The sequence below is a fragment of the Anolis carolinensis genome, chromosome 6 (assembly GCF_035594765.1).
Source record: "Anolis carolinensis isolate JA03-04 chromosome 6, rAnoCar3.1.pri, whole genome shotgun sequence".
In the NCBI taxonomy this organism is placed as follows: domain Eukaryota; kingdom Metazoa; phylum Chordata; class Lepidosauria; order Squamata; family Dactyloidae; genus Anolis; species Anolis carolinensis.
This window is the reverse complement of record NC_085846.1, coordinates 6533717-6547982: the sequence shown is the minus strand read 5'-3', so window position 1 is coordinate 6547982 and position 14266 is coordinate 6533717. Positions and strand designations below refer to the sequence as shown.

The 14266-nt window shown below is 42.9% G+C and overlaps 1 protein-coding gene across 2 annotated transcripts in view; it reads right to left on the bottom strand.

Annotated features, from left to right (window-relative positions):
- Positions 1–2441: 2441 nt before the first annotated feature.
- The window catches only part of gucy2d (guanylate cyclase 2D, retinal), a 40295-nt gene continuing 28470 nt past the window's right edge, over positions 2442–14266 (bottom strand). For both annotated transcript variants that reach the window (XM_062957044.1, XM_062957045.1), the window contains 10 exons: positions 12938–13087; positions 9078–9226; positions 8820–8983; positions 7469–7661; positions 6891–7065; positions 6591–6689; positions 5837–5931; positions 4983–5068; positions 4738–4860; positions 2442–3817 (listed from right to left, as the gene is read on the bottom strand). In XM_062957044.1, coding sequence (XP_062813114.1) covers positions 4779–4860; positions 4983–5068; positions 5837–5931; positions 6591–6689; positions 6891–7065; positions 7469–7661; positions 8820–8983; positions 9078–9226; positions 12938–13087 — 1193 coding nt within the window. In that variant the 3' untranslated portion in view covers positions 2442–3817; positions 4738–4778. The remainder of the gene's footprint in view (positions 3818–4737; positions 4861–4982; positions 5069–5836; positions 5932–6590; positions 6690–6890; positions 7066–7468; positions 7662–8819; positions 8984–9077; positions 9227–12937; positions 13088–14266) is intronic.

Here is a 14266-nt window from a genome sequence, read left to right as displayed (position 1 = left end):
AGTTGCCAGTCCTGACTTTGGCACATGCTAATAAAGAAGTGAGTGGTCACATTTTTTGTACCAGAGCTCTTGTGTCTTTAATGTTTATGAAAACATAGGGGAAAGTCTGCTTTCTCTACACCTGTTGTGTTTCTGCCTGTCGCACGGCTCTTAAAGGCACTAGAGTCTTGCTCATAAAGAAAAGTGGCAACCATCCATTTCACTGATATTTCTTTCTGTCTTTTTACAGCTACCAATAAAAGACTGATCTTCCCAGAACTACTAAAATTGTGTGTTGAAATCTAAGACTGGCCATCCATCCCATCTTGCCTTGCCTACTATATGTTTATTATTATTGGCCATCAAGTTCCCTTCAAATTATGTTGAACCTGTGAATGAGAGCCCACCAAGAGTTTCACTGACCCACAGCCCTTCCTTCCCTACTACTATCCAGTTCCCCAGAATTTTCACCTTTTTCAATGGTCACTTCAAGGATACCATCCATCCATCCTTTTCCTTTTTCCTTCCTTTTTCCCCAGCATCATTGTCTTCTCCAAGGTCTCCTGTCTTCCTATTATGTGGCCAAACGATTTTATATTTGCCTCTAATATCCTTCCCTCCAATGAGCAGTCAGGGTTTCTTTCCTGGCGGATGGACTGGTTAGATCTTCTTGCCAAGGTCCAAGGCACTCTCAGGATTTTCCTCCAACACCACAGTTCAAAAGCATCTCTCTTCCTTTGCTCAGCCTTCCTTATGGTCCAGCTCTCGCATCCATAGGTTACTACTGGGAATATCACTGCTTTAACTATCTCATAAACATCCCATAATATGTCCAAAGTACAACAGCCTTAGTTTAGTTATGGTCTTCTGCTGAGAACTCAAGGCTGACCAACTTGTTTTTTTAAAAGTCTGTGATATTCATAGAACTCTTCTCCTGCACCATATTCCTATAGGTTTGATTCAATACAGTGCAGTGGTTCTCAACCTGTGGCTCCCCAAGTATTTTGGCCTACAACTCCCAGAAATCCCAGCCAGTTTACCAGCTGTTAGGATTTCTGGAAGTTTAAGACCAAAACATCTGAGGACCCACAAGTTGAGAACCACTGCAATAGTGGATTACATATACTATGCCTAGTTGTCATCTCCTTTTTTGGCCTTTCTGCCAGATTGCAAAAAATATCCCTCTTTTGCAAGAAATTCAGGGGAAAGAGCAGGCTTGTGAAAAAGCTATGACTTGAGTCAGCTGTAATTTGTATTACTCGTGTTTTTAAAGCAGCTGATCAACCCTTGTTGGAAATTACAACCTTTTTCAAACCTCCTCTAGTAATGTTACTCTAAGATTCTGTTTGCTTACTGTTTTATATATATGTTCTGGTATGCAGCTTCTTTTGCTCTATGTTTCCTGAGAGGTCGTGGGAGGGGGTGCAGACCATGTGATTTGATCTGAGACCTCGGACTCCATTTTAGACATCAGACTCCATGAGACTTTGGAACTGCTCAGACCAACGCTTGCCTGCTGTTGATTGTAAAAAATATGCCCTGTGCCATCAGCACAGAGAAACTATTTCAAACATTGTGTTGTCGAAGGCTTTCATGGCCAGGATCACAGGGTTGTTGTATGTTTTCCGGGCTGTCTGGCCATGTTCCAGAAGTATTCTCTCCTGACGTTTTGTCTACATCTATGGCAGGCATCCTCAGAGGTTGTGAGGTACAAGGTTGGGCGAAACATTGGGCAAAACGTCAGGAGAGAATACTTCTGGAACATGGCCATACAGCCCAGAATACATACAACAACCCTATTTCAAACATATCTAAAACTGGACTGATATGTTATGTACTTGTGTTATGCTGAACACATGAAGTTGTGAGTAAATCAAATATGTTATTTTACCAAAGCCTATTTCATTTTTGTCTCTTGAGTGTACAATATAAAACCAGTTGTTTTATGGGAGAGTAGATATATTTTGGGTACTGAAAAACACTTTCTCTGCTGTTTTTATGCACTGGTAAATCTCTGTTGTCCTAACAGATCAGAGACAATAGGTTCAGTCTAACAACTGAAGACATTGTCTTGCAAATTACATTTGGTTGTATTTCAATTGAGAAGTCTCTACTCAAACGGGCTTTTGGCTCTTCTCTGAAAGATCACACTTTTCCAAAAGATCATATTTTCCAAATAGTTATGAATGCTATTTTCCAAAAACCATCTGCAGTTTCTCAGTTATGTTTTCTAACCAAAATGCAACTGTCTTGCATAAAAGACAACACCTAGAAATTGGATTGTGTGAGATTTGTATAGCAGGAAGAAGACCTCATCTGCATGTTAGCCCAGACTTAAAAGGGAGCTAGGCTTCAGCACTGGATAGCTCCTTTGGTTCTAGTTTGGTAGCTTTTCACAGCTGAGAGGACAAATGATACAACCGAAGAGGATGTTTAGGAAAAAGGACACTCCGCACACACAGTTTAGAGGCTCTAGCTTGGTCCTTTAATAATACAGTTGCATAAAGTCACCGTTGGACCAGCTGCAAAAGTACTCAGCAGAATCCTGACATGATACAGAGTAAAATTTCACAATGATGCGTATATACATTTATTTACCCCTTACCTATCCCTTTCCCACTCACAGAAGCTACGGCTTCCCTGCCTGCCCATCCAAGAGGGGGGGAAACAGCATTGCAAAAAATATAAATATTTATAAGTAAATAAAATAGCCTGATACTTGATAAATAAGAAGGATAAAGAAATAAAAAGTTTGATTTGTACACAAGTCTATGAAAATGATAGACGAATTCTGGCTACTCCATGCCCGATGAGGAAATAGCGGGTGACGTTTATCACCCACGTCCCCTTTAAGAAAAATACTTTCTGGCTGGCGACAAATAGCAACCAAACCTTTAGAGACATATTATCTTATATACACTTATTATACATGCCTGGATCATATGTGTTGGGCTAGCTCACCATTGTAGGAAAATCACCTTATTTTAACTATGGACAAATTCTGGGCAAATGTTTTCATAAATATATATACAGAGAGAGAGAGTCATCTAGATCAGGCATGGGCAAACTTGGGTCTTCCAGGTGTTTTGGACTTCAACTCCCAGAATTCCTAACAGCCTCAGGCCCCTTCCTTTTCCCCCTCAGCCGCTTAAGCGGCTGAGGGGGAAAAGGAAGGGGCCTGAGGCTGTTAGGAATTCTGGGAGTTGAAGTCCAAAACACCTGGAGGACCCAAGTTTGCCCATGCCTGATCTAGACTCTCTGCATGGAGTGGGTTTACTATCCATTGTCACAAAAACATGGCAGTCAACACTGGAGCCCAAACTTCTCTGGAGAAAGCCACCTCGGAGGTCGTATTTGCATTTGTTTTTCCTGGGTGGCTTCACAGCCTAAGAACCAGTCTTGGCAAGAATGGAACAAAGTCTCTCGTGAAAGGAGGGGATCAACTTCCATTTTTAAGTTTGTGCTCAGCCTTTTAGATGGGTGTTGAAATAGCGAACCACAGGTTGGACCAAGTCCCAGTATGCACGTGCACTATTTGGTTTGAAGAGCAAAGAGAAAATCTTAGGTTGAGCTGAAGTTTCTCCCAAATGGCAGAACTGACAAGAAGAGACAAGGGAAACATGTGGTGTAGGAGGGAGTGGATGAGTCCGAATTGTTGTTTGTTAAAGATCAAGGCGGCCATGGGCAAAGGAGGCTGGGATCCCTTCAAACACCAACACCATCCTCCTTTCAAAGGGTTTCTCCTGCCTGTTTGCCTCCCCTTGTCTCTGAAAGGCCTCATCCGAGTTGGTCCGAAAACACTGGCAGGCACACACTATAGACTTGGTTGCTAATTGATCTGTTGAAAGAAGACCTACAACGTTAGCTTATATCAAATGTTTACAACCCCACATACCTCTTCTCTTTACTTTGAACCTGGAGACCTTCATGTTTTGGACTGTAATTTCCATAATCCTGACCATTAGCCATATAATGCAAGCGCTTATGGGGTTTTTAGTCCTAAACTCAGCTGCCTATTTCTGCTCTAAGCCTCATTTCTATGGCCTACAGCACTGAACACTCTTTAGGAAGTCATCTGATAAACCAAGGGTGATCAGCTGCTAAGAGTGATGGGACACCTTGTTGCTACGCGAGACCTCAGAGGACCAGAGGAAGACTAGGTGTCTTACCAATCACTTCCTGTTTGGGGAAAAACAGACTAGTGAAGTAGGGCCCAGCCTCTAAGGATGCCTGCCATAGATGTGGGGGAAACGTCAGGTGAGAATACTTCTGGAACATGGCCATACAGCCCAGAAAACATACAACAACCTTAGGGTCCAAAAGTTCTCAAACATGGAGAAATGACTAATATGTTTCTTGCCAGGACATAAGAAGAAAAATGCTGAACTCACCAGCCCCTCAAAAATGTAAGGTGTGAGGCATGGGGATTACAAAGGAAAATGGCCTTTTTGCATCCAGTAATACAATTACACGTAATCCCTCATCCTTGGTGATAAACTATCTCAGACGATAAATAATATAGAAGCCAGATGTTTTAAAGGAGATTTGAAATCTGGATAGGCAAATAAGAAACAAAAGGGTAGACCTAAGCTTAACATAAAAACCTTCATATTGGAGCTAGGGACAAATGGGTGGCAAACATGCGACCATTCTCCTTCTGCTGTGAAAGGAGGAGCTCCAGATCAACCCCACTACTTCTTCTTCCAGGAGATGCACCCAACACACTTCATCCCCAGCCCCCGGCAGTTGGGTTTTCACCTCTCCCGTGAACGGCTTTGCATTCCATGGTGGTCCCCTGGCTATGTCGGTCCACGTGCTTTCTCTAGCTTCTTCCTCCGCTCCGCAGGGATCTCATCCAAACTGATGCCATGGTTGCTTGCACTGGAAGCGAAGAAGAGACAGTGGAGACTCACAGACAGAACTATGTTCCCCAGTCACCCATATGCATCCTCCATCCCCATCCTGCCCCCAAACAGGATAATATCCCATTGCCATTGTCTTACCCTGGTATCAAATCAGGAGGGGTGGGGATGGGCTTGTTAAAGCCTTCACGGCCTATGAGCCAATATGTGTTTTCAACGCCTTTTCCCTAGAGTGAAAACAGAGAGATTGACATATTCATTGGAGATGAAAAGCACAACTCCAAGAGGGTTCCTGAAGATGATCACAAATGCTCTACTGAAGAGATGGGTGACTTTGAGGGTCTAGGGAGACTATGCCCACCAAGTCCTCAGAAGGCTGCATCCACTTTCCCACCCCAGCTTCCCACTGCTTAAAATGGCCAGCTGTCCAGAAGATTCCAGAAAGGGTGACTGAACACTTTAGACCATTCCCAGCCCCTTTAGGCCTGGGAAGAGATGGCTCTTTTTAAAAATTAGACTTTTGCAGGAGGAGGAGGAGGTCAGGATTTCCCCTCCATTTGGAACCCAAAGCTGGTTATCTCTAGTTTTGGAGGGAAAAAACAGTTCCCAGAAACCATTAAAATGATGCAAAATGGCCAAAACACACTCCGTAGAGTTTGACTGACTAACTGTGAGTAATATATTTTCAGTTTGGAGAGGGATCTGGACCCAGGATGGGGTACCACAAGCAGCTCATGGGATGCATTTTGGCTTTGTGCATTGATTCCAAAATGCAAGTTGAGCATCACATGCCCATTGGAACTACCCTGTTGATTTCATGAGCAGGAAAAGCATCCTTATTGACAGCCACTTAGTTGAGTCAAATGTGCTTGGTCCACCAGGAGCCACACATGGTTAGGATCATGTTCTTCTCCTTCTAGATAGAGCTTGGAACATAGATGGGAAGGAAGATGATAGGGTATGACAAGTTGGAAGAAGTTGCACATCCCACTTACCTTCAGCTCTGTTTTGCCCCTGAGGTCCAGTTTGAAGCCCTCTTTGAGCGAATGCAAGATCTCCACTGTGCGCATATTAACATGGATTCGATAAGCTGTTGAAGCAACAGAGGACAGTGAGGTGGAGAAGCCCCTGTAGTAGCAATGTATTGTTTATAACACAAACCAGTAAACATTGGCATAGGGTTCCGAAACCAAAAGCTGGGTGAGGAAGGCATAGGATATGATGTACTAAAGCCCTTTACAGAAAAACAGTGTTGAAGGGACCAGAGTTGAGAAATCAGAAACATACTCAACCATGTTGGCTATGCTTTGATACTGACAAAACATTGCTGGTTTTCAGGTTAACCCACACTAGAGATTCACTGTTATGATAAAAAAGCAAACATGCATGTTGCTCTAAAGAGGGATATGTGTGAAAAAATATGACAAAATAGCCACAAGACAAATTAACAAATGAATTCCAACAGAGTTTTCAACTCTTGGTCTTCAATGAGGACTTGTTTCTCAGTCAAAATGAGAAACAAGTCCTTCCAACTTTCTACCTGGTCTACTGCCACTAGTTACAGCCATAAAAACAGCCCTGTGAGAGATAAGCAGCCAGTATTTTCCCCACCCTAATGTACCACTTGCTTCATACAAAAGTATTTCTGAATGGCCAGCCAAGATCCATCCAAACTGAGCCAACTGCATTCTGCTATCCATAACATAGGCTCTTATATTTCCACCCCAATCTAGACCAGGGGCTACTCACGCAGGCCTGTGGACTCCATCCGTGAGGCTGTGTTGACTGTGTCCCCAAAGAGACAGTACCGTGGCATTGTTAGCCCCACCACACCAGCCACGCAAGGCCCTGTTGAAGAAATTGCTATATTTGTTTCTGTTTCCAGACCAAAATGGCTCTTCCCACCACTCCAATACCATCCATGTGGGGCTACTTTCTTTTGGGGGACTGAGTAAAAGCAAATAGCATTGTAACCACATGGTACACATGGGGACATTTAGCTGAAGGCTTCTAACACCACCATACAGCAGTATAATCTTCATGGTTTACCTGAGTGCAGGCCGATTCGAATCCGTACTGGCACTTCTGGCATGTGACGCATCTTGAAGGTACCGACGGCACTGAGGATGTCAAGCGACATATTGGAGATCTCACCTGCGTGCCGGTTCCCATTGCGCTTGGGTAGTCCTGAGGCTACCATGTAGGCATCACCAATGGTCTCCACCTGTCAGTAAAAGCAAAAGCTGTGAAAGCTGACCAGAAATATTGGAAGGGGGAAGAATTCTGCTGGAGTTGAGACTGCAGGAAGCTACTAAACTCTGTGAGGACCGGGGCTTTCCAAATTGCCAAAGGACCTAAGAAGTTCAGTGGATGTGCACTGAAAAATCACCCCAGGCCTTCTGATATCTGCAGGAAACCCACTGAAAGATGCAAAGAAGATCTGCAAGTCAAGTTCTTCAGCCTTCCATTATCCCAATGTCCATCAAGTAGATAAGGAACCTTTGCTGATGATAAAGGATGAGCCTCATCCAATTTTCCTTCCCTCACATCACTGCCCACCTAGTCCTCTCCCTTTCACAGTCTTCTGACCACAGTAACAACGACCAGCAGGGCTGATAAGTCTGCACCTTGTAGACATCATGGGAACCGATGATGGCATCAAAGAGGGTATAAAGGTCGTTGAGAAGGTCGACCACCTCAATGGGTTCACTCATGGCTGAGATGGTGGTAAAGCCCACAATGTCACTGAAGTACAAGGTCACCTCTTCAAAATACTCTGGCTCCACAGGCGCTCCTGTCTTCAGGGCCTCTGCCACAGACCTGAAGAAATAGCAACAAGTAGAAATATCAGTCCAGTTTTTCTTTAGGTCTGCGCTAAACAAGATGGCTCAGAAACACCAGCAGGTGAATGACTGAGGCTTTTATGTTATGCTATCATGCAGCTTTCCATGCCTCAGAAGAAGCTTCCAAATGCACAGCATCAACAGAAATGTCCCAAACTTCACATGTTGGTGAAACGTTGCAACTAGATAATGTTCATTTTTAACACTTGTTTAAAAAGTAAATCATAACCAATTTCTCTTGTTGGTAATGGTTGAGGCCACTGAATTATCTCAAACAATGAACTGCATAAATTAATAACCTCCTCCAGTACCCAGTTCCCTCTAAAGCTCCTAAACCTGAAGCTGTCAACTTTGGCAGATCCAAGGGCCACTTTTCCACAAAAGGGTTTTCAGGATCTTCAGAGACTTCCCAAAATACCCGTGGAGTGAGGAGAAAGAAGCTAAAACTGTAAGTGGCCGTTAGTCCACTTCTGGTTTAGGAACGTAAGCATTGTTTATGTTAAACAGTGCATTGGAGGGGATTGCAACTTATTTTAAGAAGTGAAAAAGAAACTGGCACTAATCCTGAAAAGTTGCTTTTTACAGACAAAGAAAGTATGTAAGACTTTGAGAAACTCACAAGGAAAGAAGAACCACTGGCTGCGTTTTTATCCCCTTCTTAAAATTATCTCTCTCCTACAGATAATCTTCCTTTCTCCTTTCCTTCTCCAATGTCAAGAGGAATTAGACATTAGAGAGGAAGAAAGAACAGCAGAAGAAAAGGACCCAGCTAGCAAGTCTCCTTAATGACTTTAGCACAGCAGAGTCAAAGACATGTTAGTACAGACATTGCTTTCTCCTCTCTCATCCCACCATCTGATTTTTCAAAAAGTGAATCACTCCCTTTCCAGATACACACACACACACACACACACACACACTAAGGGTACTGCTACCAAAACTCCCTATGCTCAGTTCAGATGAAGCCAACAACAATACTGGTTCTTTTTTAGTAACCATGCAATCAAAGAGTGAGGAGAAGAAACCTAAAGTGAATGTCCCTTTAGTACATCTGCCTAGGAACAGGAAAGGAAATTCTCAATTGAGGAATGAAAGCTCCCCAGGTTCATCTCCCTTGTCCCTTCCAAAGACTCACGGGGGCAGCATCTGCGTTAGCAGCTTGTCCGTCTTCTGCTTCTCAACCTCTAACTCTTCTGTTCGCTCCCGGATCAAATCCTCCAAATTGCTGGAGTACTGCTCTAACATGCGTAGCATGGAATCAATGATGTTTGTCTTTCGGCCTTTATTGATGTTCTTAAACTTTGGAGGAAGAATAGGAGGAATATCAGTGATTAGTCCTTCTCCCCTGCGAGACGCTGGTGCTCCCATGTAGATAGCCTGTAAGCCAACTCACCTGATCAAATATTTGGTTGAAGTTGGGCCTTTTTTCAGGCTGCTCACTCCAACACTGTTTCATCAGTTGAATACATTCCACTGGAGCTTGGTCTACAGAAACGGAAGGCCGGCAAAGTGGTGGTGGCTTCTCCACTTTACTGATGATCTCTATTTGGATAAGAAGACAGTGTATAAGTTTTGTTGCAAACCAGTCCCTTTCCATCCAATTCTGTATTGTTCACTCTGCCTTTACCCAAAAATATTAAGATTAGTATTAATATTTATGTCTTGCCTTGTTCCCAGTAGTGGTTTCCAACAGCTAACCAGAGAGTTAAAAATAGACAGTATACAAAAATTAAAATGCACAGAAAAAAAAGTAAAATTCTCATTGCATATGTTTCATTTCTCCTAAAAGTAAATCTCAGTGATTCACCAGAATAGAAAAAAGTCTTCAATGTGGATGTGGAAAGATAATAAGGATGGTGCTGGTCTAATTTCTGCAGGAAGGGATTTCCAGAGCCTGGGAGCAGCTACAGAAAAAAAAAACCATCTCCTGGATGTTCACAGGAACATCCAGGAGTGAGCATATTACACCTAAACTAAAGTCACTCAACTGGGTCCTAATTAGTTTCTGGGCAAAGTACAAAGTGCCGGTTTTGACCTCTAAAGCCCTACATGGTTTGGGTCTAGGTTACCTACAGGATTGTCTTCTCTCGTAAAATCTGCCCCACACACTTAGGGACCTCTGAGGGACAGCTACTCCTGATAATCTGCATTTTATCAGTGGATTTTAACTTGTATTTAACTCTGTGTATCTTGTTGTATGTCTTTTAATACTGTTTGATCTCTTATTTTAATGGTGTTGTATCCTGCCTCGAGCCGCAGGGAGAGATGGCTAATATATTTATCATCATCATCATCATCTCTGGTGTTCCCACCAGATGCATCAGTGAGTATAGTGGGGCACAGAGAAGAGACTTCCCAAAAGATCACAAAACACAGGTAGGTTCATATGGGAGAACACGTTCCTTCAAGCAGCTGATCGGAGACATTACAAACTCTCACACTATTCGCTATCACTGCATACCACCCCCATATAAATCACATCTCTCACCATATGTTTCTTACAGGCCACTTTAAGGCACATATACACACATAGCAATAATTGTACAGTGTGAAAGGGGACCTAAGGCCAACCACACAGCAGTGTTTTCCAATCTTTTTTTGACCAGGGACCACATTAGTACCAAAAGGGTTACGAATGAGTTTTTGGTCAACTCTAGATTCGGTTTGGTTATTTGGGGTGCTGATTCAGAAAATTGCATTGGAGAGACCACATCAGCTCTAGTTTCTGATACCAAACATATGCCATCCAGTAGTCGCCATCTCCTCACCCACAGAAAACCATATTTAATAATCCAGAGCTGATGTGGTCTATCCAATGCACTGTTCCGAATCAGCACCCCAAATAACTTCAGGAACAGGCTTAAAAAGTAGGCAACAAGAAAAAACATTGTTTTGGTTGGGCAGTGTTATTTGTAGTAGTAACGGTGAGGCCGCGGACCATATTTTAGTTCTTACAGACCACTGATGGTCTACGGACCACTTGTTGGGAACCACTGATTTACAGATATAAATAAATAGGTAGAAATAAAAATATGTCATCAGAGGTCACCCCTTTTAATGTTTCATTATGTGACAACAAGAAGGAGAATCTTTTCTTTTGGGGCATTCTGACTGTGGACCTTCCCCACAAAGATGCAACTTCTGCACAGGCCAAAATATGTGTTATTATTCTTGGTGAAAGAGCAAAACGTGATACTTGGGACACGTCTGAAGATGCTGTGCATTTGTTTCCTCAAATGTTTTAGAATAGGTTGGGTGAACTGTTTATTGAATATGTGTTCTCATCGGTACAGGTGATAATGTTTTGACTGCATATTGACCCAGGATTTCTTTTGACATCTTTTGTACCACCCTGATATGGTTCAGTAAGAGGAAGTAGAAGAATATTTCATTTATAAAAGCTACATGCCACACCGGTTAAAAGGAGTCTTGTTTACTGAAGACGGCAACAGTCAACCCAGCTGAATTGAACCATACCCAGCTTTCATTATGCCATTCAGTTCAAATCCAGCAAGTTAATTCCTTCCCCATTAAAGTAATCCCAAATAAAACCCAGGTTCTCAAGGTATAAGCACAAGGTTTGTGTGTTATTGAGGATGTTTTGTTTATCCTTGTGGGTGTTTTTAATTTTGATTTTAAAATGTTTTATGAAGTGATTTTAATTGTTGTTAAATGTTGTTGTTTTAGAGACCGCATCTCCCCCTACGAACCCGCACGTTCTCTTCGCTCGTCGGGGGAGGCCCTCCTCTCGCTCCCACCACCCTCGCAGTCACGGTTGGTGGGGACGAGAGAGAGGGCCTTCTCCGTCGTGGCCCCCCAGCTTTGGAACTCGCTTCCTAGAGAGATCAGGCAGGCCCCCACCCTCCTCTCCTTCCGTAGGAGCTTAAAAACCTGGCTCTTTCAAAAGGCCTTTGATACTTAATCTGGTGTTGGACTGATCGATCTGCCCATTTTATAATAGCCCCATTCTTGAGGTGTTGCCAATGCTATATTGCACTTTGTCCATTTTAACTGTGAAATTACCTTCCCCATTTCGGCCCATTTCGGCACATGTTGCACGTTGCCTGGGTTCTATGAATTAGTCTCCAGTGTTAATATTGTATGTTTTATGTTGATTTTAACGATTGTTTTTACTGTAATTGATGTTTTTATTGGATAACTGTTTTATTGCTGTGTTTTGATATTTGATTGTTTTATCGGGCAAGGCCCCATGTAAGCCGCCCCGAGTCCCTTCGGGGAGATGGGGCGGGGTATAAAAATAAAGTTATTATTATTATTATTGTTTTCCTTTTTGTTTACTATCTGTGGAAGCTGCCATGGGTGCCACTCAAAGGGAAAGGCAGCATATAAAGTAATTAAAATAAATGCATTCTAATATCATTTGGGTTACAGCCCAAAGCAGTGGCCTATGGGCAATCTGCATTCAAGATATGTATATGGGTTAGAGTTTGAGAAAAGGCTTTTTGGCACAGTTCTTGCAATTGTGTCAATTTTGCACCACAGTCTTCTTCTCTGAAAGCACCCCTTGAGTGAAGCATGGAATTTGTCCAAGTGGCCTTGAATGGGTCTCCCGTGGTAAACACCAGATGGCAACATGTAGAATTGTTAACATGGAAGTCTGGTTTAATAATACCAATTTCTAGAGATGTAGATCTTTGTTTACTTGTCCTTGCGTGACAGAATCAAGAATTTCAAGTGTGCAACTAGAACCAAAAATGCATTGTTTTTTGAGCAAAATTGTTCTCTTGTCTTGAACCTAGGAATATTGTTCAGATTGGGCGGGAGGGTGGGTAGCTGTTTTCAAAATGAGAAAAAATATCCCAGCAATTGAACACTTTTTCAATGGATTGTCTCAATACTCTTTCTGAAGAGCTATGACAAACATCGTGAACATCCTTTATATCTCTACCATGTTGCTCAGGGCACATTGGAGCCATAAATGTGAAAGAGCATAATGTTTGATAAGAGGACACCAAAGATTCCATCTGCACATCTCAAGGCATGGCTGAGAAAGATTTTTTTATGTAAAGCTGCTACTGGCTAGTATAGGCAGCACTGAAGCTATTAGACTGTGCTTCACATGGGGATGGGGGATAAATTGTCCAAGGACATGCATAGAAGGCCTATTGTTTCTACCTTATTCACTGTTCCAATTAATGTGAGAGGAGTCATGAAGAGTGCATAGATAGGAATCCTATATATGGAAGCTGACATGTACTGCTGCCACCTGATTCTTTTCTGCCTTCTCCGTACCTTCGGGACTCATATCTAGCATGCAGTAGGGAGGCGCACGGCATATGACTTCCTGCATGATTATGGAGATACTGTAGACATCTCCTTTGAAGGTGCCTTTTCGGTCCAGCGATGGATCTCGCAACAGTTCTGGTGCTGTCCAGAACCTGTCTGGAATGGGAATTGAAAAAGCAAGAGAACTATCAACTTCTTTCTTCCCTTCTATTCCCTTCCCAAACTAATCCTTCACAGCTTTCCATGGCCCTGTGTGCTTCTTGTTCTCCAATCTATGTCCATTCTCCTTAGCTCCCTAGATGGCCTCATTGGTCTTCCCCTTTGGAACAGTTTCCCCTTCAGTGTCAAATGCAGGAGTCAACTAGACACTGAGCTCAGGGAGGGCCATGTCCACATTCTACTCTTACTCAGCCATTGCCAATATGATTTATTATATGACATCTGTATCCTTGGGAGATTCATTCCAAGAACCCCCCCCCCCATCCGCCCCCCCAAGACTTGAAACTGCAGATAATAACAAACTGCATTTTTCAATTATAGTTGGGCTAATATCATAGTATAGTGCTGGAGGACCTAGGGAGGCCCACAACCATGGGGGAATTTATTTTTGAGTTTGGGTATATGAAACTGAATATATTTTTTCGTGTCAGGAGCGACTTGAGAAACTGCAAGTTGCTTCTGGTGTGAGAGAATTGGCCGTCTGCAAGGACATTGCTCAGGGGATGTCTGTATGTTTTGATGTTTTTACCATCCTTGTGGGAGGCTTGGAGCTGGAGCTGATAGAGGGAGCTCATCCGCACTCTCCCTGAGTTGGATTTGAACCTGGCAGCCTTCAGGTCAGCAACCCAACCTTCAAGTCACAAGGCTTTAACCCACTACACCATCTGGGGACCCCAGATTGAGAGCCACTGGGTTAGAGAATGTTAGAACTGTTAGCCAGGTTTTAGAAAGGAATATATCGAGTCCTCTTATCCAAAGATTCAACTGAATATTGAGTCCCTGGATAAGAGGACTCGATATATTTCTTTCTAAAACCTGGCTGCATTGAAAACAAAATTAATTGTTTACTTAAGTTCTGTATTGTTCTAACAGTCTCTAGCCCAGTGGTTCTCAACCTAGGGTCCCCAGATGTTTTTGGCCTACACTTCCCAGAAATCCCAGCCAGTTTATCAGCTGTTAGGATTTCTGGGAATTGAAGGCCAAAAACATCTAAGGACCCCAGGTTTGCTTGAAAAGTTAGAATTGTATGGTTCTCCAGCCTTACTTCACCATTTCTTCCTGTTGGGATATGTAATCCAACAGTCTGGAAAGCCACACAATTCTCATCTCTTATAT